General features: G+C 47.1%; 1 protein-coding gene and 1 long non-coding RNA gene across 4 annotated transcripts; one reads left to right on the top strand and one right to left on the bottom strand.

Annotated features, from left to right (window-relative positions):
- Positions 1-336: 336 nt before the first annotated feature.
- Positions 337-19,161, bottom strand: MEP1A (meprin A subunit alpha). 3 transcript variants are annotated; one of them, XM_046938985.1, is made up of 15 exons: positions 18,436-19,161; positions 14,494-14,691; positions 12,746-12,830; positions 12,595-12,648; positions 11,039-11,079; positions 10,848-10,926; positions 10,421-10,538; positions 9,498-9,673; positions 6,323-6,544; positions 5,630-5,779; positions 4,201-4,416; positions 2,920-3,375; positions 1,514-1,687; positions 965-1,172; positions 339-692 (listed from the first exon to the last, which is right to left on the bottom strand). In XM_046938985.1, exons 2-15 carry the CDS (start codon positions 14,593-14,595, stop codon positions 545-547), a joined length of 2,229 nt encoding a protein of 742 aa, XP_046794941.1. In that variant the 5' UTR covers positions 14,596-14,691; positions 18,436-19,161; the 3' UTR covers positions 339-544. The 3 variants fall into 3 exon arrangements, with proteins under 3 accessions (NP_001264650.2, XP_046794941.1, XP_040553200.2); NM_001277721.2 differs by lacking the exons at positions 14,494-14,691; positions 18,436-19,161 and adding an exon at positions 12,856-12,943 and having other exon boundaries at positions 337-692; positions 12,746-12,770; XM_040697266.2 differs by having other exon boundaries at positions 14,494-19,161.
- On the top strand, positions 9,671-19,263 carry LOC121110220. Its single transcript, XR_005859094.2, has 4 exons — positions 9,671-11,101; positions 16,788-16,930; positions 17,918-18,957; positions 19,131-19,263. It is a non-coding gene; the product is annotated as an uncharacterized LOC121110220 (long non-coding RNA).
- Positions 19,264-21,481: the final 2,218 nt, after the last annotated feature.

Raw genomic sequence — 21,481 nt, 5'->3', positions numbered from 1 at the left:
ACCCCATGGAGCCTGGGATGCAGATCTTGTTTTGCCCTGGCTAAGTGAATGAGGCAGGTCCAGACCCATGGATGATGACACTGCTAATTAACGAAAGAAATGAGATGGGAAGAGCTCCTTGCCTGAGCTCAATTGCTCTGACAGCCCTTCCTAGGGGGACATCCTCAGCTTGGGGCCTGGAACCAACAAAGCTGTCTTCTTGCATGTGGCTTTTCCTGGCATTTAGAGAAGTTCTTCCAATTATTTAATCTAAATTTGCACTGTGATGGGGACTGCTTGCATGGAATCTCAGTTGCTTGCTATTCAGTGAGGTAACAAAACAGTAAAAACACAAGAGAGGCAGGATATGAACTTTTATTAGGCAGCAGTTCATGTCTTGAGCTTCAACTGCCAAATCCTATGAAATAAATGGACAGCTGCCAAGATGCTGGTGGAGCATTTCAACATCCAGATGCTGGCTGGTCTGGTACAAGTTGTGTTTGTCACTGGAAACTGGTGAACCACAGAAAAAACACCAGACTGGGATTTGTCCCTCTGCATTTCTTTATCTTCTAGCCATCATGGAAATGAGGATGATAGTTAAGACAATGGTCCCAGCAATTCCACCAGCTGTCATTCCCAGGATGCTCCCATGCACCTGCATGGACTGGCACCTCTCACCCGTGAAGAAGAAGGCTTGTCCTGATGGGCACCTGGGAAAACAAGCACAGATTTACGTGGATCAGGAGTTCTGTTCTGCCCCGTAGGCCCACCTTGAGACCCTCACACCCACTATTCTGGATGAGCGGTTCCCATTAGATGGGTTTGCATTACAACAATCCCACATTGTAGTGCAATCACGTTCCCACTGTTCTTTGCAAGCACAGTGACTCAGACCTGCGGGGTCTGTCGCTCTGAACACCTGCTACCTGCACCGTTTGGTTCAAAAGAAAGTCAAGGCAAGCAGGGTGGAGATCTGTGATACCTGCAGCTTGGTCTCCCTTTCACATTCACACAGACTCCATCGTTCTGGCAGGGGTTTGGATCACACGGGTCTTGCAGATAAGGCAGCCAGCCCTGCACGGGCTCCATCTCCTCAGCTGCTCTCTTCTGCCTTTCAAAAGTGTGGCCCTCTGCGACAGCAAATTGCTGGGACACAACGGGGACTTCAGTGTTATTGAGGTGAGTCAGATCTTTTAAAAACAGAGACAGAGGAGAAATATATCAGAAAACAGTGACTGATGTTATTATAGTTAGTCTGTAGTTAGTACTCTTCACCCAGAGGAAGAAGAAGTTAGGTTAGGGTGTCCAAGGAATAAGCCCTCAGGAAATCGTTACCACTTGCATTCCTTGGAATTCACAAACACTGCAGTCAACATTGAAACTAAGACACAGCAATGCTTTTCAGTGTTGATCCCCATTAGAAGAGAAGATGGCTTGGGGACAGGTGGTGGTAGTAATGTGGGAGGGTGAAAAGAGATAGAGAGGATCACTCATTGCCATTTGCAAGGAGAATCAGAGAGAAGGACTTTACCATGGAATTCTGCAAAAATGATCAGGTTATCATTTTTCAGAAAGCTTCTTCGTCTCAGCTGGCTGTGGGATATGAAGTTGTTCCAGCCCCAGTCTCTTGTTCTGTAGCAATTGCACGAGGCATCAAACTTTCCATTAATTGATGGTCTCTCCCACAGTAAGGTTCCATTTACACCTGCGAAGAGTATATGAATGATGAATAAAACCCACAAAGTTCTGCAGCCTAAAGCTATGACATCATTATTTTATGCATCAAAATCAAGTTCAGGCTCAGATGTCCAAACAAATCTCAGAGGGCTGACAAACAATGGATGCCAGCCATGCTTAGAAGTGGCCTCTATGTCTGTGTGAGGGCACTGAAATTTCACAGCTCCCCTTTCACTGAGGGCTGACCAAACGCAAATTGCCTCTGCTTCAGTTTTTAAGGCTCTGTTGTGGCTGAGTCTAGCTGATTCTGTTCTTTGCTATTGTTCTCTTCAACACATTCACACCTAAGGTTCAAAACCTCTTAGTGAAAACCTGCGTACCAAACTTCCACTGAAAAGCAGTGAAGAGGGATGGAGAGTCATCTCTGGTATTTCATACTGTAGTGAATTCAGCATTGTTCTGTTCTTATTTCTTTGAATGGTCACAACCACAAGGGACCCTGGGGCTGGACATGGAGCCATGGTGCTGTATGATATGTAAACCTGGAGCTAGGTAGCTCCTGTGTGAAAGTCTTCGATTTGCATCAGGCCCAGCAAGACAGGCTTCAGATGCTGCAGATTGATCTCAGACAGTTCAGTTTAACCAAGTCCCCAAAATGTAATTTTAAATTATTGTTGGATGCAATGGAATAAAGTACCCTGCTGGCATCGCACCATCCTGTGGTGACAAATCACACACACCATCATGGTCAGACTGCAGATGGAATAGGAACTGCCAACTCTTTGGCACAGGAGAACTCTCTACAAGTCAGTTATGAAGGGGTAATGGCTTTAAACTATAAGAGGATGGATTTAGATTAGATATTAAGAAGAAATTCTGTACTCAGAGGGCAGTGAAGGCCTGGCACTGCTGCCCAGAGCTGTGCTGCCCCATCCCTTGAGGTGCCTGAGGCCATGGATGGGCCCTGCTCAGCCTGGCCAAGTGAGAGGTGGCCCTGCCTGTGGGAGGGAGACTGGACTAGGCGGCCTGCAACGCCCCTTCCAACTCAAACCATTCTGTAGGTTCTATGATTCTATTTAGATAGATATCCAAGTGATTGTTCATCACTTGTATGCATCACATTAGATAAACTTTTGAAGGCAGGGATTCTCATCCATAAACAGGAAAATACAGCCAGAGCTGTCCAGCTGTGAGCCCTGTGCTGTCCTCTGTTCTCCTTGGCTTTCATTTTCACCACTTCTGCAGGCAAACAACACTCACTCGATGTCTGGTCTCTGTTTGTGGTGAAGCTTCTGCTTGCAGACATCCTCTTCAGAACGTCAGGGTCCTGGTCGAGCACTGTGAGCATGGCCTGGCGGTTCAGAGCTGGCCACTCTAGGACAGCATCGTTCTCTCCGCTGCACAAGTGGAAGGCAACGCGGGTGTAGCCATTGCTGTTGGACTGGGGGTACAAACTTATGCCGTAAGCGTAACCCTCAGGGCTGTAAAACCGAGGGCTTTGAATGACAGCAGTTGATCCATTTTCAAGGATCTGACTGAAATTCCGAACAACCCACACAGCTGTGGGACAGGGGGTCTCTGTCAGTGTGATATCATCGATAATGATCCCGCCAGAGGAAGAGCTGGGGTTGCCCTTTAGTCCTTGGAAGAGGTATCGGAACTTCTTCTGAGCATTGAGGGTTACGTGGGCGATTTTCCAGTTGTGGTCATCGTCCGCTTTTGTGAAAGGGAAACAAAACACTGCCATCAGCATCATCACTGAGATCATGAAGAAGCTTATTGCTTGTTATCTATCCCAGCTGCATTTAGACAACCTGAGCTCACAGAGAGTCATGGAGGCTAGAGATCTGAAGTTAGTATTATGGTTATACTACTGTTACACTGCATTGACTGAATGCTTTGGACATACTGTGGTAGGAACTCTTCACCTATTAGTGAATAACAGACTGTAAGATGAAGGGCAGCATGCTAAAGGCAAAGGCATAAGAAGAGGATGGGGACCAATGAATCAGCATGCTAGAATTTACTGTTCTGGACACTTTTCACAGCATTGTTGTTCCCTGCAAAATGCAGCAGCATTATAGAGGCAGATAATCACAGGTCTTGAGTATTGACAGCATTGCATTGACTACTGCACAGCAATGCAGTGGCTGAATTTCCACTGTTCAGCAAAACCACCCAAAGCGGGAACTCAATTCACATCCCCAGAGCTACACGTAGTTTTGTTTCCAGACAGGAAAAATCAGGCTGGGGTTCCTAATGTCTATGGATGAGCACAGCTATTTACACCAGAGCAGCTCAGTGGCAGATCGTATTTATTGCCTGTAGAGGTCTAGCCAATGGTCTCCCATGGGTTTTGGGGCCCCTCCATTCACTAAGCATAACCTGATGCGATTTCAAAGGTAAATGTGCTCACATAATACCCAAATCCTTAGCTGGATTGCAAGATACTGTCCTGGTAGCTCAAGGAAAATGTTTTGATTTCTGAGCCAATTTTTTCTCCCCCCAAATTCTGTGTCTTCCTCACGTTTATAGACTTACCCTGAAAGGTTTCAACTTTCCTCATCTTGCGAACATTTCCAGTCCCATCATCTTCCTTAGTCCAGATGATCAGCTTGTCAGACGAGCTTCCTGACATCTTATAGAAGAACTGGAGGCACTGCTGAGTCCTCTTGGGATACAGGATTCGAGACTCCAGGACTGCCACCTCTTCCGCATTTCCAGAGCTGGTGCTGAAGTACATGGAATAGCCAGCATCTGTCAACAAAGCAGACAGTATCACTATCTCTTTCCAGATTCCCAGCTAGCTGCATGGTGCACATGTACAGTAAGCATTCTGGGTAGCCTGGGGTAGGAACAGGGCTGGTAGTTCAGCATGTAGGTGGAACTCATCACAGGCAGCTTCTGTCCATTTTGCATTAGCTGGTCTAGGCTGGATGCTTCAGGAACGTGTTCCATGCTGACTGCAAGCAACCAGCAGATGTTTTTTTACTTGATTTATATTGAAGATAATACAAAGATGAGGTCGTAGAGATCATATCCTGTGTTACCTTGGGTGGTTGGGTCATGTAAGCGGAACAGCCTCCTATTTACAGCAAGGCAAGTTTTGCCTTTTTCAAAGAGTACCAAAGTACAGCTGAATGTGCTTTAGGCTAGGATTTCTTCACCCTTTGCTTAGGCAATACTTAGCACCAAAACCACTTTTTCTTTCTTTAAGGTCTATAGAAGCTTTCCCTGTCTAAAGAACAAGAAATCAGGACCTTGCTTTTCAGAAGTGTTTGTATTTAGTCTTTATTCTCACTCATAAGCATGAACCCTGTAACTCTTACTGAGGATGACTCTGCCCTGTTTGGAACATTGAAAAGAAAATAATGTTCAGATTCCTATCATAAAAACTTTGTAACTTTCTTCTGCTTCCAGAGCCAGCACTCCTCAAGCTTAACTTATTATTTACTTTGCAAACATGTTTATTATTTGCTTTGCAAACACATTTATGGGTGGCTTATACAGTGCTATTCCATTCTTATCATGGAGCAACATAACTCTCACTCAGACTTTGGAAGTTGCAGTAAATCCTTTTTCAGATTGTATTAAAAGTTAAGATTACTCTTTGTCCCCTTTTATAGTGCTGATGTGGAAAACATTCAACTATGCTGAAAAAAGCTTAACGAGAGCACTAATGCAACCATAAGCTCAGACCCACAGTGCCAAGTCAAGTGCAAAGAAAAAGGGTGTTTTGTTTAGCTTGAAGTTATTACAGGGAGGAGGTTTGCTTGGTGGTCTCCTAAACATGGTGGTTTAAGAATGTATTTTCAGAATAGCCAGCGCTGTGTTTTCTGAAGGGCTGACTGCAGTGACTGGATGGGAGAGGTTTTTAAATGTGTTTGCATTTGTAGCACAGGTGTGCAAAAGTGACCATTGCCCCAGCTAACCCCTTCCCATAGCAAAGTGTTCTGATGTCATTTTTTACCTGTACAGCGCCCAGAAAGCGTGTGGTCTTCCTCCCCTGTAGGACTGCTCTGTTGGTGGACCCAATCTAAGTCATCTCTGGTGCCCTGAATCATGCCGCAGATATTTTCATACTCAAAAGAACACTGATCCAAAAGGGTGTGAGTTGAAGCTGAAGAAAAGATGCACACATCATTACCTCCAAAGTGTTATTTAGAACAAAACTGAGGTCCTTCTGAAGTGGATGTTTCTGATGGCCGACCCCCAGGGATGGCAGCTCCTTGCTGGCAATCACACCTGGTGATACTATCTTCAGCTGCATCAGCAATCAAATAAATGGCGTGTCAGACTCCAGGTGCAAAACAATCTAATTAAGACCGAATGCCAGTGAAAAGAGGGCAAAGTACATTGCCTTCACCTCATAACAGAGATGTGAGGAAACTGCCCACACATCAGCAGAAAACAACCACACCTCTAAGCCCCTATGAGCCTTATGGAAGAACAGGTGGGAATGGCTCAGCTTTTGTTGCCTAATTCGACTCTTCCAAGGAAGCAGCCAGCAGAGCCAAAGAGAGGGATGCGGAGGGAATGAACGTTTTGGGTGTCAGCACCACAGGCCCTCTCTGATACTGCTCTGAATGCATCTGAGAACTGTTGTGTTTTTAGACACAAGGCTCAAGTATGAATAGGTTGTAATGTTCAGATCATGACTTACTGCAGTTATACATGCGATTAAGTCTTTCCAGGTCAATGGCACTGAAATCCAGGCGCTGTCCAATGATGTCATTAAATGCTGGGATCTTTGTTGTGATCGTGGGGATACTCGCATTTTTGTTAAAGGAAAATGGTGCATAGTGCATCACCGACTCGTAGTCATAGGGCGTGTTCAGGTCAGTGATGTAGCTGTCATCGTACTTGTTAAAGTTGTGTTCTCTGCCTGGAAAGGAATGAAAAGTGCTTCATCATAGTTCACCAGTAAAGAAAGTGGCTTTAGCACGGCCCCTTGGATAGAGCTTTCTGATGCAAAATTATCTACCTGAAAGCAATTACTGAGTGTCAAAATGCTCAAGTTTAACAAGATTTGTTCAGAAAGTAATTTCTACAGCACAGTGTTGTCTTCAGATTCCATTTCTGCATCCCCGTGTGACTTCAGGGACTTCAAAATCAAATATCTCTGAGCTGTGGAGATTGATATGTGGGAGATCGGATTGGATGGTCTAATGGTAAACATTCTGACGGATTAAACTTGAGGATCAGTGTACTCCATTCCCGAGCCTGTGAATATTGATGCAAAAGTTTCCCAGCAAATTAGATGGCATATGAACAAGGAGGAATCCTGGAGCCCTTCACTTTTTAAGACAACAGGGATGAATGACAGCCCTGGATTGCCCCCAGGCTCCACTCTGTGTTGATGATATTGCTCTGAGGTTGCTAGAGAGATGTCTTTTGGAAACATACTTCTGGAAGTTTCTGAAATCATTTGTTTCTTAGAGAAAGAGGTTTTTGCAATGACGGAAGGAGGGAGCCATGTCACACCTTTTGGTATGGAAGCAAAGGGAGATTCCCACCATGTCCAGCTACATATAATACTTCCCAAATATTTGGCATCCTCCCTCAGAGAAAGGCCAACACACGACTGCCCTCAGGGGATAACCACAGCTTCTGACTATAAAGGCTGCCCTTCCCCATGACTCCATCCTGGGCACAAAGGTCTCCAGTCCAAGGCTTGAGATTACATAAGAGCTTGGACTGATGTTTTTCAGATGCTTGAATTGCACCTTTTATCAAAAAATGATGGGAACCTTGCTAATTACGTGCTATCACTTTTTATAGCTAGAGGCAGAACCTTGGCAGTACAAAGGCACTTGCAATAATGCTGCTTTTCATGCTGTTACTAGGCATTTCTGTTCTATAAGATACATGTTTTACACATGGTCAGATGATGTATGGACCAAAACTTCCCATTTTTTCAAAAAAAAAAAAAAAAAAAAAAGGCCTGATTGACTGTACAGGGCACTCCCAATCCAAAGTGGAAGCTACACGTGACAGTCCTTGCTGCAGGGCTGTGTAGTGTTCATGTTCCCTACATACAGAATGGCAAAGTCCAAGACAAACAATGTTGGCAAATTAACCTTTCTATTCCATCTCCAGTACTGTTGTCCTTTCAAATGGCTTCAGTGGAAGTTTTCTACTTAATAAATTTCCCCAGTTGGAAAATGAGATTTTATACTATGGATAGAAATGTACAGAATATAGATAGGGCTTGGACTATATATTTATATATGTATTGGGGTTGGACTTGATGATCTCTAAAGGTCCCTTCCAACCCCTACAATTCTGTGATTCTGTGATAGGGCTGTAATGATATCAGACCAGCTCCAGAGACCTATTCAGAACAGTATCACATGAAAGACATCACCTATATTGTTTCTCTGGTGGTCCTGATTTGTGGCTCCTTAGCAGACCACGGAGAAGTTGAAAGGATCCAATGGCGTTTTTTGGGGGAAAAAAAAATGAACACGTGGAAAATCAACACTGTTCTGTCAAGCTTTTCAATACTTCTGTACATTGTGGAGCTCAATAGTGCACTGTAAGTCCACTGTAAGACTTGTTGCTTTGGAAGCAGTTGGCTGCAGCACACAGCATAATGGAGCCCCGAAGTCAGACTCAAGGTACTGTTACTGACATCTTCATTACCTTGATTCAAGCTGAGACCAAATGAGTAATAAACTGGATTGGCTTTAGTGCTGCTGGTAACAATAAAAAACGTGGTCTGCAAGATGAGCAGACAAATCCCATCTCTGTTCAGATGCCCCAAGAGAGACTACATTTACAGAGACGAGGAGGAGTACACGTGGCCATTCAACCTGGAGCAATTCAAGGTGCTACACTTAGAGGTCAGTAGCAATTGCTTGTAGCAGTAATTTTATCTATGCAAAAGAGAACACAACATTTCCTGTACCCAATTATTTCCTAATGAGACATTTGCATGTGTTTTCCACATATTTGCAATGATGTCGAGTGCATAATGCTGGAGACTAAAGTGATCTGGCTCCAACATGGAGTGATGGGCACCTTCTCTGCACTGGCATCACAAAGCATCACTACTGTGAGCAAGAGCTTGTGCTTGGTGTTGTTGCTAACACTGCCTGTCAGAGCTTCTTGAATGCTCCCAGACTCTCGTTTTCAGAAAAAAAAAGATGTGATCATAAAGTAGTAAAGAAGCAAACCTCACAGAGTACAAACAGACTGCCTGGAACTGTGAAGAGTTTGCTGAAACTCTAAGAGCCACTCAATCTGCTGACAATGAATCTGAAAGCAAGAACCTTCAGGAGATACTGGGCAGAGGACAGCAAGGCAGAACCCTGCTTGATGTGTCCTGTTTGATCAAATCGCTTCGGGGCTTCTTATATGAAAAAGAAACAGTTCCAGTTTCTGAAAATCTGGATGTCTGAATATAAATCTTTTCAGATGTTGAGACCTTTCATTGCAGAAGAGCCATTTCCAAACTCAGTACTTGTTAGGTCCCATAGGACACCACCCAGTAGGTTCACAATGTGCAAATATGTGGCAAGAGAAAAATAGACTCTTAGAGAGTGGAAGTGATTTGTTCCAAATCAGAGAGAAGTTCAGTTCTGGAGCCAAGGGCAAGTAAGATCATTTGACTCCCAAGCCTCCCCTCTGGCCTTAGAAGTCTCTGGTCTATCATGTGATACTTTGGATGGACATTGTGCTACAGACAAGGACAGCCCAGTGGTGGCTCAGCAGCTTAAAAACCATAACTTAAAATAAGTTTTAAGATCTGGCAAAAAAAAAAAAAAAAAAAAAAAAAAAAGGAAGATACTGAGAAGTTTGCACTTCAGAAATCTGACTGGAAGTTCCAAACCAACCTGTAAGGATTTCATCCCACCAGATGGTCACGTAGTCATCGCGATCCATCCTCGACTGCTCGTGGTAGAACCCCAAAGCATGCAGGATCTCATGTTCCACGATTGCTTTGTAGTCACACCCTGCCCCAATAGAGAGGTTCTGCCCATTCTTCAGGTCCCCCACCATGGACCAACACCTGAGAAAGAAAGAGATCTTACTGTCTGTAATTAGAATTTTCTTCTTTGTGTTTATGCCTGCTTGCTGAATTTAAAAATATATATCTTTAGAAGAAAGGTTTAAGTATAAAATGATTACTGTAAATTACTCCTTTGGTGCTTACCAGATGCTCTACTCTGAAGGCAGACTAAGCTCCAAAAACATACCTGCTATCATTTACATGAGGCAGGTGTTTTACATACCCCCATTTTGGGCAAGGTCACGTCTGATTTTTGAGATCCACAGAAGTTTTGTCCCGTATCAGCTATCATTTTGCCAAGAAATATCATCCATGCATAGAACTGCAAGCTCATCATGACAGTGAACCCTCTTGCAGTCCCTGGGGCCAGTTCTCTGGCCAGGCTGGATGTGGCTCTGGGCAGCCTGGGCTGCTGGTTGGCGACGCTGCACATAGCAGGGGGTTGGGGCTGGATGAGCACTGTGGTCCCTTGCAACCCAGGCCATTCTGTGATTCCATGATTCACTGAGGGCTTCTTGGCAACCATCCCCAAACCAGACGCCCATTTCAAGTTCCTCCCCTGAACAACCCCTGCAGCCAGCAGAGCAAGGCAGCCAGCTTCCAAGCCTCAGGATGAGGTGCCGTCTTGGTGGCCTCTTTCTCTACAACAACCAGCTCACACCGAGCTGTTGGACTCCTGGAGTTGGATGAAATGAATTCTCGTTGGTTCCACACAGAAGAAATAAACAGAAGTCGACGTTCCCTTACCCACTTTCTTTTCTGAAGAATATGTAGCTTGCCTCCCCTTCATACGGCTTGAAATCCACGCAGGACTTAAGGCGGAACATTTCAAGTGCCTGGAGAATGACTCCTTTGGCATTCAGATCTGGAGAACAAATATGAACAGAGCATCCTTAGCACACAGGGGTGGTTCGCCCCAGAGAGGTAATGCACATGGGTTTATGTATGGGGCCAAAGGGATAATGAATGAAAACAGAACTGATTGAATTTGATGAAACTACGTTTTGTTCTGATAGCTGTAGGAGAAAAGGGGGGTTTGATGCAAAGGAGCAATCTGGTTATTAGTGAATATCAATGGGAGAGAACCAGCTCTGAAAAAAGCAAACTTTTTAGCACGCTGATTCCAGTGCAAACAAATACTGCAGTTAGAAGATGAATAAAGTGTGAGCATTACCTAAGTCATCACCGAGGATATAGGGAATGGGGAACTTCCATCTGTAGGTGTCATTTCGTAAGGCATTTCGCTGGTTAGTCTGGAAAGAGAATGGACAGCTGGTGATGCAGGTGCTGTGTAGAGATGGGCTGATGTGTGCCAAACATACAAGTAGGGTAAATGCAAGCAGTAACGTTTTTGTAATTACTTACAGGAAGCAAGATATCACCCTGAAAGAGGTCCAATCCAGCAGCTGAAAAGCAATTTGTTGAAAGGTAATGCAAATGGAATATCAAATAATCATTTTAACTCAAAAGCCATATTTGAGCGTACTCATCCAAAGTCATATCCTCATGCATTTACAGGAAATCATGGTCTATCCTCAGCTTCTACTCAGCATTTAATACTAAGCACTTTCTGTGGCAGAAATCTGGTGACAGCTATTATCCAGATCATAGATTCATAGAATCCCAGAATCATAGAATGGCCCAGGTTGGAAGGGACCTCAAGGATCATGAAGCTCCAACCCCCCGCCACAGGCAGGCCCACCAACGTCCACATTTCATACCAGCCCAGGCTGCCCAGGGCCCCATCCAACCTGGCCTTGAACACCTCCAGGGATGGACGGGGCATCCACAGCCTCTCTGGGCAGCTGTTCAGCACCTCACCACTCTCATAGGAAAGAACTTCCCCCTGACATCCAACCTCAGTCTGCCCTCCTTCAACTTCAAACCATTTCCCCTTGTCCTGCTGTTATCTCCCCTCTCAAAGAGTTGCCTCCCCTCCTGTTTGTAGGCTCCCTTTAGGTCCTGGAAGGCTGCAATGAGGTCACCCCGCAGCCTTCTCTCCTCCAGGCTGAACAAGCCCAGCTCCCTCAGCCTGTCTTTGTAGGGGAGGTGCTGCAGCCCTCTGATCATCTTTGTAGCCTCCTCTGGACCCTCTCCAACAGATCTCATTTTAGAACCTCCTGCTCTCTGCCAAGCAGTGGCAACAGTCACACAACAGGACAGTCCTCGAGAGGATATACTCATACTGAGTAATGCATTGGGAAAAAGTATTGCACAGTGCACAAGTGATAGATGTATGGAAATTTGCATTACAAGAAATTAAAAAGTAATAGAAATAGAAAATTTTGTTGTTTCCATTTGATTGCCTTGCCTCTTCTATGGAAGCTCAAGCAAACATCCAAGCTATCAGCAAGTTTGTAAAACTTCATAAATATCTTAAGCATACAGAGGGACCCCAGAGCCTTTAAACTGATGAAGGGTGACATGGTCTTAACACCAGGAGCCTGTCCAAACAAGAGAAGTAAAAGACATCTGCATGCTTTGCTTACAGAGGGCTGCAGAATGCCTAGACAATAATTTTATGCAGGAGTAGACCTGAGACATCAGCATTTTGCTTAGTGTACAGCAGAGTAGGCTGGAGAAGAATAGGGTGGAGTAGGGTGGAGTAGAACAGTTCGCTTGGAGGGGACCTACAGTGATCATTCACTCCAACTGCCTCACCACTTCAGGGCCAACCAAAAGTTAAGTCATATTACTGCGGGCTTTGTCCAAATGCCTCTGGAACACTGACAGGTATGGGCACCCACCAGGAAGCCCGTGCCAGTGTTGGATCACACTCACACCTACAAAACTTTTCCCAGTATCTGCTGTGACGCTCTCCTGGAGCATCTTTGTGCCATTCCTGTGCATCCTGACATAGAATACCAGGAAGAAGGTACTGGTAGGCTCAGAACTGCTGAAGAATTTAGCCATGAACTCACCTAAGTTTATGTCTGGAATGTCTCTGATTATCTCACCAGCATCGTTTTCTCCAGCTGCAAGACAGACAGAACATCGTGTGTTCAGATGTGGTGGAACACAGCAGGCAAAATAAAATGCTTCAGAACTCAAAGCAGTTCACAGAGTGCTTACCAGGCACACTGGAGAGATGCTCAACCTGAAAGAGAGTAACACACAGCCAGTATGAGGTATGGGGTGTTTCTGCACTGAGAGGAGCCTATAGAAATCAGGTTTCTACTTACAGACACTGGAGTAGCACATGCATAACATAACAGAAGTGCCAGGCAGAGCAGGGAGCTGTGGGTACCCATTGCTGCAATGGACATAGAAGCTGGCTCCCCTCATCTCTGGCAATATATAGGGCACGCTGCTGAGCTTCCCACAGGCACCAGCCAACCAGCGGCCCGCTTTCCACCTTGGTAACGTTATCATAACATCATACCATCCCTTTTGATGGCAGGTGATGGCATTGCTGCTGTTCTTTACCCAAGTCCACTTTGGAGGAATGTTAGAGAGGAATGCGATCGCTCCCAGTTTCAGGTAGTGCAAGGCTCACGTGGGCTTTGTGTACCATCTCAGCTGGGCCCAAAGTTGCTGACTCCTTCTGCTGCGTTTCTAGTCTGTCAGCATTACGATCTCAGCTGCACTGAATAAAAGCCACGTGCTCAAACAGAATTATTGAGTTTATAGCACTCCGGTGGCATGAGAATTTCAGCTGGTGTCTCTCTCCATTAATAATTAACGCTGTATCATAAAGATTAGAAATAAGAGAGATATGATTACGAACACCCTGACAGCACCTTCCCACGGCCAGTGCACCCTGGGACACACAGCTCCATGCACAACATGGCCCTGCCCTTCAGAGACAGCCATGGCCATCCGGACCCAGAAGTCCTCCTCCTCAGGGCTGCTCTCAGTCTGTTCCCGGCACAGCCCATGTCTGTGCTTGGGATTGCCCCAACCCCTTGCACCTGGCCGTGCTGAACTTCCCAAAGTTCATACTGGCCCACCTCCCCAGCCTGTCAGGGGCCCTCTGGATGGCATCCCTTCCCTCCTGCATGCAGAGCTCTGCTCAGCTTAGCGTCACCTACATCTGAGTACATCAGTACATCTGAGGGTGTGCTTCTGCCAGAACAGCTGCCCAGAGAGGCTGTGGGTGCCCCATCCATCCCTGGAGGTGTTCAAGGCCAGGTTGGATGGGGCCCTGGGCAGCCTGGGCTGGTATGAAATGTGGAGGTTGGTGGCCCTGCCTGCGGTGGGGTGGGGTTGGAGCTTCATCATCCTTGAGGTCCCTTCCAACCCAAGGCATTCTGTGATTCTATAAGGCAACGGCTCCAGGCAGCACCTGGGCATGAGAGCTCTCAGCAGCCAGGCTGGAGAAAGTCATGATGGCCGTGGGGAGGGAAGGGAAATCCTGGGACAGCATCCTGGGAAGTGAAACACTGGTGCTCTTGGCTAAGTGAGGCTGGCCAGAGGCCTCAGACATGTGTTGGGTTTTGGTGACGTAATATAACTTATCTGTCAGGGATATCTGCTTGCACCTGTAGCAAAGGGGCTGAAAGCACTTCTAGGAACCAGGACTTCATTTGTACCAAAGGAGTGAGACTCAGCCTGTCAGGCTCCTGCGATGCCCATGGCTGGTGGCTGCCCGAAGCCCTGTGCCCATCTGGGAACCGGAGAGAGCATCGCCTCTGCGCCAAGTTCTGCTCTCATGGCCACCAACACCGGCAGTGCTCAACTGAAGCCAAAGATTCCATGATTCCATGAAGGTTAGATTTGCACTGAGCACTTGATACAACTTTCATCTGGTAAACCATGACATTGTTGTCTTCCATCAATGTTTGCCAGCACTACTTATATGAAAAATCACTTCCACATACCTGCAGTCGTGTGCAGCCTCTCCATCCTCCCAACATCTCCAGTTCCATCATTTTCCTTAGCCTTGATAACCAGCTTCTTTTATGGACTTCCACATCATCCATGGAAAAATAGAAGGCATTTTTACATCATCCTTGGAGGCCTTGGTTCTGTGGCTCGGCAGCTCCTGGCAGGCCCAGGCCTGGGTTCTTTGCCTCTCCCTGGAAGCGGTGCCCTGTAAGCCTCTCATGGAGAGACACAGACACAGACTTCTTTGCCTCACTCAATGGGCTGGGAATAGATTAACATCCAGCCACCATGGTTTTGTACCATTCCATCCCTACTCATGCTAATGTATTTGAAGTAATTGTTTCGTCTTTCATATTTGAACAGTTAATCCATCTACAGGGCAGGGTGGTACCTCACGTGGTTCCTCCACCTTTAATACTAGACCAGGCTGCCCAGGCCCCAACCTGGGCCTTGAACACAACCCTGGATGGGGCCCTGGGCAGCCTGGGCTGGTATGAAATGTGGAGGTTGGTGGCCCTGCCTGTGGTTTTGGGGTTGGAGCTTCATGATCCTTGAGGTCCCTTCCAACCCAACCATTCTGTGACTCTGTGATTCTCTTCTGACCTGTTCATCTCAGCCCCAGTCTGTACATTCCAATTGTAATCAGCTTCATGTAGGTGACTGAGCAGCACAGGGCTTTGTGTAACAGCTCACCACATCGCCTCTCTAAGGGGATGCATTTTCCATCTGCGTGGCAGTGGGGGCTCCCCAGGCCCTATGGCTGCACCCATGGACGCACTGTTGGCTGTCTGCCTGGAAGCCGAGTGCTGCAGCAGCAAAGGCCGTGCATCAGCTCCTGCACCACGTGCTCTGTCATACAGCCAGAGCCTTGGGGTCAGCAAATCCTGAAAACCACAAGAAAACGGCCAACAAAGCAACAGGCACACTTGTTCCTCTAAAAACAAGAGAGCTCTTTTTCCTCGCCAACAAGCAATCCTTCTCTTTGTTTTGCTCCCTGCTTAGTGGGTCTTCCACATACTGGTTTTTGCCACTCGTTAGGTGCCCTCCACCCATGTCAGTATGGACCTCCGCAGGATGAGAGCAGCACAACGCCCTCTCCCCACTGCCAGGTGCTGCTCCCCCAGCTCCCCACACATTTCCCAGAACCACAGAGCTGCAGGCTGCAGCCAGGCCCTGCACTGGGCAACGAGCACTGACAGCACCACCTGGTGCTGCTCCTCCCGTGGAGCATCCCACTCCAGTGACTTCCTCATCTGTTGGGTGTGAAACTCCACTTCCTCTTTGGACAGCCCTGGACTGGGTACTTCTAATAACTTATTTATCTCTGTGTGTCTTCCTTTTCACATCTCTAAAGAGCATATTGAAGTCTAATGGCCATCAAAAAACACATGTGCACAGTTACCCACCAAAGCATGGCCTCCATCCCCCAGTCTGCCCACCACGGCCCCAGTCAGTACCATCCCATGGGTACTGACGTACTCAAAGAGCAGCAGCCCAAGAAGGTGAGGCTCAAAGCTGCCAGGGATGGGGTAATGTCTTTTATGTCTGTCAGTATCAAGGCAGAGCTTCCCTGTTAACCCCATCCCAGAATGCTTCCATGCTGTATTCAGGAATATTTGGGAAATATGTTCTTCATACAAATGAAAACAACAGAGTTTCACATCTCTGTTACCACTCATACATGATGTTTTCTCCCCAGGGAACCATATCATCTCTTTTCCCCACTCTTAGCTGAGTACATCCTTGTGTGAACCACCTCAGCCTCTGCTCACCAGTTCTCCCAGTCAGACACCCACCATTTCTCTCAGGCGGTTGGGATGAGTTTCTATGGCCCATTTCTCAGTTCAGTGTGCAAACCATGAGTAGTTCTGCTGAAGTCAGTGGGCATATTCACATATATGGGGACAGTAAGTCAGTACTATGTAATGGCTGCAGTATTGACATTCGTGCTTTGCTAGTGAAGCTGGGAAGCACGCCTTTCCCCATTCGTGCTCCTGACCCCAATTGTCTTATCAAACATTGCAAAGGCAGAAAAAGGAACTTGAAACACACTGATTTCAGAAATTCTAATTCCAGACCCCTATAACTTGAAGATTTTACCATGAACAGCATGAGATCATCATCCAGGTAGGAAATGGTTACCATTACAGCTAATCTTAAAGGGAAGTCTGTGCGAACAAAAGCAATTAGACTCCCAATTCACTCAAATGGTATGGTATTCCATAATGAAATGGCCATCTGGTCACCATGGAGCTTGCTGCTGTATAACAGCTACCTTTTCTTTTAGGACTGCAAGAGGATCCCAAGGGTGCAGTGCTTCTGCTCCTCTCATGTGACCCTATCTGTGTTACCATGAAGGCTGAGTAAGGATTTTCAAATATATTTGTGAGAAGGTGAACTTACTGCAGGTGTACACAGCATTCAGCCTCGGTAGGTCAACCCTGCAGAAATCCAGCCTCTGCCCAATAATCTCAGAAAATTCGGGAAGTTGTGTTGTGGTGGAAGGGGTGTTGTAACTGGTGTGGAAAGAATACAGCCCACAGTGCAGGGCTGACTCATTATCATATGGGGTCATCAAGGAAACAAACACTGTTTGTCAGAGGTTTGTGCAAAGCCCAGACAAAAAATCAGATGTTTATGATTAGGCGAGACCAGAAATAAAGCTCACTGCATAATGTCCCTTCAGAATGCCTCACCCAAGGCTCAGCAATGGTCCGGGTGTCAGTGAGTTGGCATCCCCACTCAAATGAAGCCATCCTAATGCTACAAAAAGGGGCACGTTTCTACTGATAATTCTCAAGCATGTCAGGGCTGCATTGAACCTCCCATTCATCCCACAGTATCTGAACACAGTCACTGTGACCCTAACTGGATGGTAAAAAATCCTAAAGCACTGGGATGGGCTGCCCAGGGAGGTGGTGGAGTCACCATCCCTGCATGTGTTTAACAACCGTTTGGATGTGGTGCTCAGGGCCATGACTGAGCGGAGGGCTGTTAGAGTTAGGGTAGGATGGTTGGGTTGGAGTTGGACTGGATGATCTTTAAGGTCTTTTCCAACCTGAGCAATTCTATGATTCTATGATACTAAATCCTAGGGATAGGTCAGAGCCATCAGGAGAGAGCATCATCTTGTTTGATAAACCAAGGGCTGGGAAAGGTAGGCAGGCTGTGCACATCCAGGGCATTGCTCAAGGCTTTGGGCACATTGCTGTGTGTTCTCAGCTCCTGAGTACTATAAAGCCTGAACAATTCAGATGTGTAAACCAGTAGTAGTGCAGTGTTAAAGTCTCACGGACCTCTCCTGTAACTTACTAGCCCCAAACTCAAACTTTAAAGTCGTCTCTCCAATTAGCTGGAAACAAGACGACAGAATGCTCTGAATGCTCTCATTTCTAATTTCTCTGCTTTTCCCTGCAGCCTGTGCTGAGCTGGGGCTGTTACCAAGGGATAACACCTGAAGGGTACAGCAGAGCAACACGTGTCTTCCTGCAATCAGGATTTCCTGCCCTGGTTATCCAGAGATCTCAGCCAGATTGAATGATGTTGCTTAAATCGGCCCAGTTTGCATCAAGCTCTTCCCTGGGACTGCACCTGGCAGCAAGGAGTGCTGGAGCACTGTCACAGCAGCAGCAAGGAGTGCTGGAGCACTGCCACCTGGCAGCAAGGTTTGTCACTGGCCAACAGCAGCACAGCGTGAGCAGAGCACACCGGGACAGCAAATGGAACAACGGCAGCAGCCCAGAGAGCTGCACAAAACCAGAGTACATCCAATGCAAGCAATGCAACGCTACCACAGCAAAAGTGTTGATCAGCCATCCTTCAGACACGATGCAGGGAATGGGAAAGTGACATCTGGAGGAGCTCCTCCTCAGAGCAGCTGCTTCTCTCCTGCAGTTGATGGCACAAACTCACTTGTGTTAACATGTGAGCCTTACCGACACTCTCGCTGGTGGTTGTTCACAGCTGCAGCACATTCAGTACCATCGTACTGTAAAGTAAAGTAGAGGAGGTTTAGGATAGATGTTAGGCAGAAATCCTTCCCTCAGAGGGCGGTGAGGCGCTGGCACTGCCCAGAGCTGTGGTGCCCCATCCCTGGAGGTGTCTGAGGCCATGGATGGGCCCTGGGCAGCCTGAGCTGGGGGCACCCAGCACATGGAGGGGGCTTGGGAGTGGGTGATCTCTAAGGTCTCCTCCAGTCTGACCCATTCTATAATTCTATGATCCTTTGGAAGGTAAGGTCACCCAAAAGAACCAGTCAACACTTAAACACTTTTTCTGAGCTCAAGATTGGTACACCCCTAAGAGTAATACATCAGGGAATGGTGGAAGGAGATCTGCATGGATGAGCAAGGAGCTCAAGGGGAAGAAAAAAGTCCATGAGATGTGGAAAAAGGGTCTGCCTACTTTGGATGAACATAGGAACGTCGTCAGGGCCTGCAGAGATGCAACAAGGAAGGGTAAGGCCTACTTGGAATTAGGTCTGGCAAAGGATGTCAAGGATAACACAAAAGGCTTTATTAAGTTTGTCAGTGGTAAAAGGAGGACTGGGGAAAATGTGGGCCCACTACTAAATGGGGATCTCCAGAGGCCCTTTCCAGCCCCTCTGATTCTGTGATTCTGTGTATAACAGCTCCAAAAAGCAGCCTTCCTGTTTCTGAAATGAGACAAACATCGATGTAGGCCACGTAACATACCAAGAACAACAGGATGTTTTTCTGAAAGACAAAACCACGTCCCCAATCAGCACATCTCTGCTTAACCAGTAAGTGCCCAAACACGCTCTGCAAGCAGCCATCACCGCACTGCAACACACCAGTCCTGTCTGCCCCAGAGGGGCATTTGGGGCTGAATGAGGATTTCCAGAACAATTTCATAACACCTGCCCACAGGGAGCTTCACCATTTTTCCCAGCCACGTATCCTGAAACCACCATGGACTTCAAGCATTGCAGTTGGTATTTAGCTGGAATGGGATGTGGTATTTAGCTGGAATTAGCTGCTTGGCTAACTTAGGCTGCTCACCTGGCAATCTCATGTGATCAAAGGGGAAAGGCAGTGGTCATGGAGAGAGTAGTCCATTCCAGCCTCAAACACCTGAGCCAGAACTAAGCTCAGACTCAAGCCATTAAACCTAAATGTGTGTGCCCTGTAGTGCCTGTGTGTGTGCTGTGTGACTCAGGTCCCACTGCAGCCATGCATCCATCCCATTGCTTAAACAGAGGTACCTGGTGCCATCTGAGATTCACCAGGGCTAAAATACCCACATAGGCTGGTAGAGAATGAAGCCTGGGAGATACCTTCCCATTCTAGAGTTGTGCCAGAGGAGATGAATTTGGACTGGCAACAGACAGCTGTGTTTTAAGCAGCCAATCTACATCTTCTGTGCCTAAAAAACACAGCATATGAGACTTATTTTGTACTTTTGTTTTTCAACGCCAAACTCCCCATGCAGAGCTGAGTGGGTCCCAGCCACTGTATGCTAGTGTAACATCTTTATTTACTGCCTTTGCACAGGCAGAGTCCCAGCACGGACAGTTCATCTACAGATCTTTTTTTTTAAATGGAAATAAAACCATAGAATCATAGAATGGCCTGGGTTGAAAAGGCCCACAATGCCCATCCAGTTCCAACCCCCCGCTATGTGCAGGGTCACCAACCAGCAGCCCAGGCTGCCCAGAGCCACATCCAGCCTGGCCTTGAATGCCTGCAGGGATGGGGCATCCACAGCCTCCTTGGGCAACCTGTTCAGTGCGTCACCACCCTCTGGGGGAAAACCTGCCTCCCAAAAAATAATCGATATTCTCCCCACATACATATGAAGAGAAGACAAAAAATCTTGCATCCTATCCTCTGCTCTTGTCAGCACAGTGAGAAAACGAGCCCCAAGGCTCAAAGCAGATAACAGCCATGCTGCCAGGAAATGAGATTCTCCCAGGGTGTTACTGAAGCCCTGAGGCAGAGCTGAAGGTACTAAAGATTCATATCTTGGCCACAGGTGGTGTGAAACCAAGCGGCTTCCTTCAGATGAGCACAAATCAGAAAGCAGAAGGTGAATGAGAGCTGCTGCTGAGGTCTCTGGGAGCTGTGTTGCAGAAGAGTGCGGTGTTGGTGTGGGTTTGGCTCAGCTCAGAGGATGCTCCCCCCCAGGAGCAGTTGAACAAATTGAACTCAGCACTGTGCTTTCTGCCCTGACTTCCCTGAGCTTTCTTCAGACATGCCCTTTTTCAGCTGCCTCCATCAGCATCCTCAGCTATCCACAGAAGAAACACCCCAGTCAGTCACTGACACGGCTCGGTGTAATTCCCCACCTGATGACTGATAGTCTCCCGCTAACCTAAAAACACCACATCCTCACCTCTGGCTTCAACAGAGTTTGGGGTGTGAAAAGTAGACAGCACAGTTCCAAAATGGCAGCCAATTGCAGTGCCAGCTCCTCCTGGACCCAAGGCAGAAAGTGAAGGTGAGGATGCCTCACCATTGAGGCACAGGAGCCAGAGTTGGGAAGCAGCACCTCCACCAGGGGTCCATTCCAGGGGCAGATCAGTGCTACCTGCCAGTGCACACAGCATGTCCTGCAGTGATCAGCCTTTGCAAGTACTGACAGGCAGAAGCCATCAAAAAGGTGGTCAGGTGCTGTAATGGCTGCCCAGCAATGTGGTGGGTCACTGCCCCTGGAGGTGCTTCAGAGCTGTGTGTCTGTGGTACTGAGGGATGTGGTTTGGTAGGAAATGGTGGTGGTGGGTGGGCAGTTGGACTGCATGACCTTGGAGGTCTTTTCCGACCTCGGTGAGTCTGTGATTCTAAAGTTGAACCCTGAAATGCTGAGCAGATGACAGTCTTACAGGACGCAGCCATACACCGACCTGGCACACAGCCTGAATCACACAGTCACAGAATGGTTTGGGTTGGAAGGGACCTCAAGGATCACGAAGCTCCAACCCCCCACCACAGGCAGGACCACCAACCTCCACATTTCATACCA

This window comes from Gallus gallus, chromosome 3, assembly GCF_016699485.2.
Source record: "Gallus gallus isolate bGalGal1 chromosome 3, bGalGal1.mat.broiler.GRCg7b, whole genome shotgun sequence".
NCBI classification, from domain to species: Eukaryota; Metazoa; Chordata; class Aves; order Galliformes; family Phasianidae; genus Gallus; species Gallus gallus.
The sequence above is the reverse complement of the archived record's forward strand: the minus strand, read 5'-3'. Positions and strand labels throughout refer to the sequence as shown.

What these genes read in the sequence shown, in the direction of transcription:
- MEP1A (XM_040697266.2), bottom strand. Translation starts at nt 14,595, where the DNA reads ATGGATGATGTGGAAGTCCATAAAAGAAGCTGGTTATCAAGGCTAAGG. An exon ending in GCTTTCTGGGCGCTGTACAG is followed by an intron (nt 4,417 to 5,629) that starts GTAAAAAATGAC and finishes CTTTGTTGACAG; the next exon opens with ATGCTGGCTATTCCATGTAC. An exon ending in AAACAGAGACCAGACATCGA is followed by an intron (nt 1,688 to 2,919) that starts GTGAGTGTTGTT and finishes TACTCTTCGCAG; the next exon opens with GTGTAAATGGAACCTTACTG.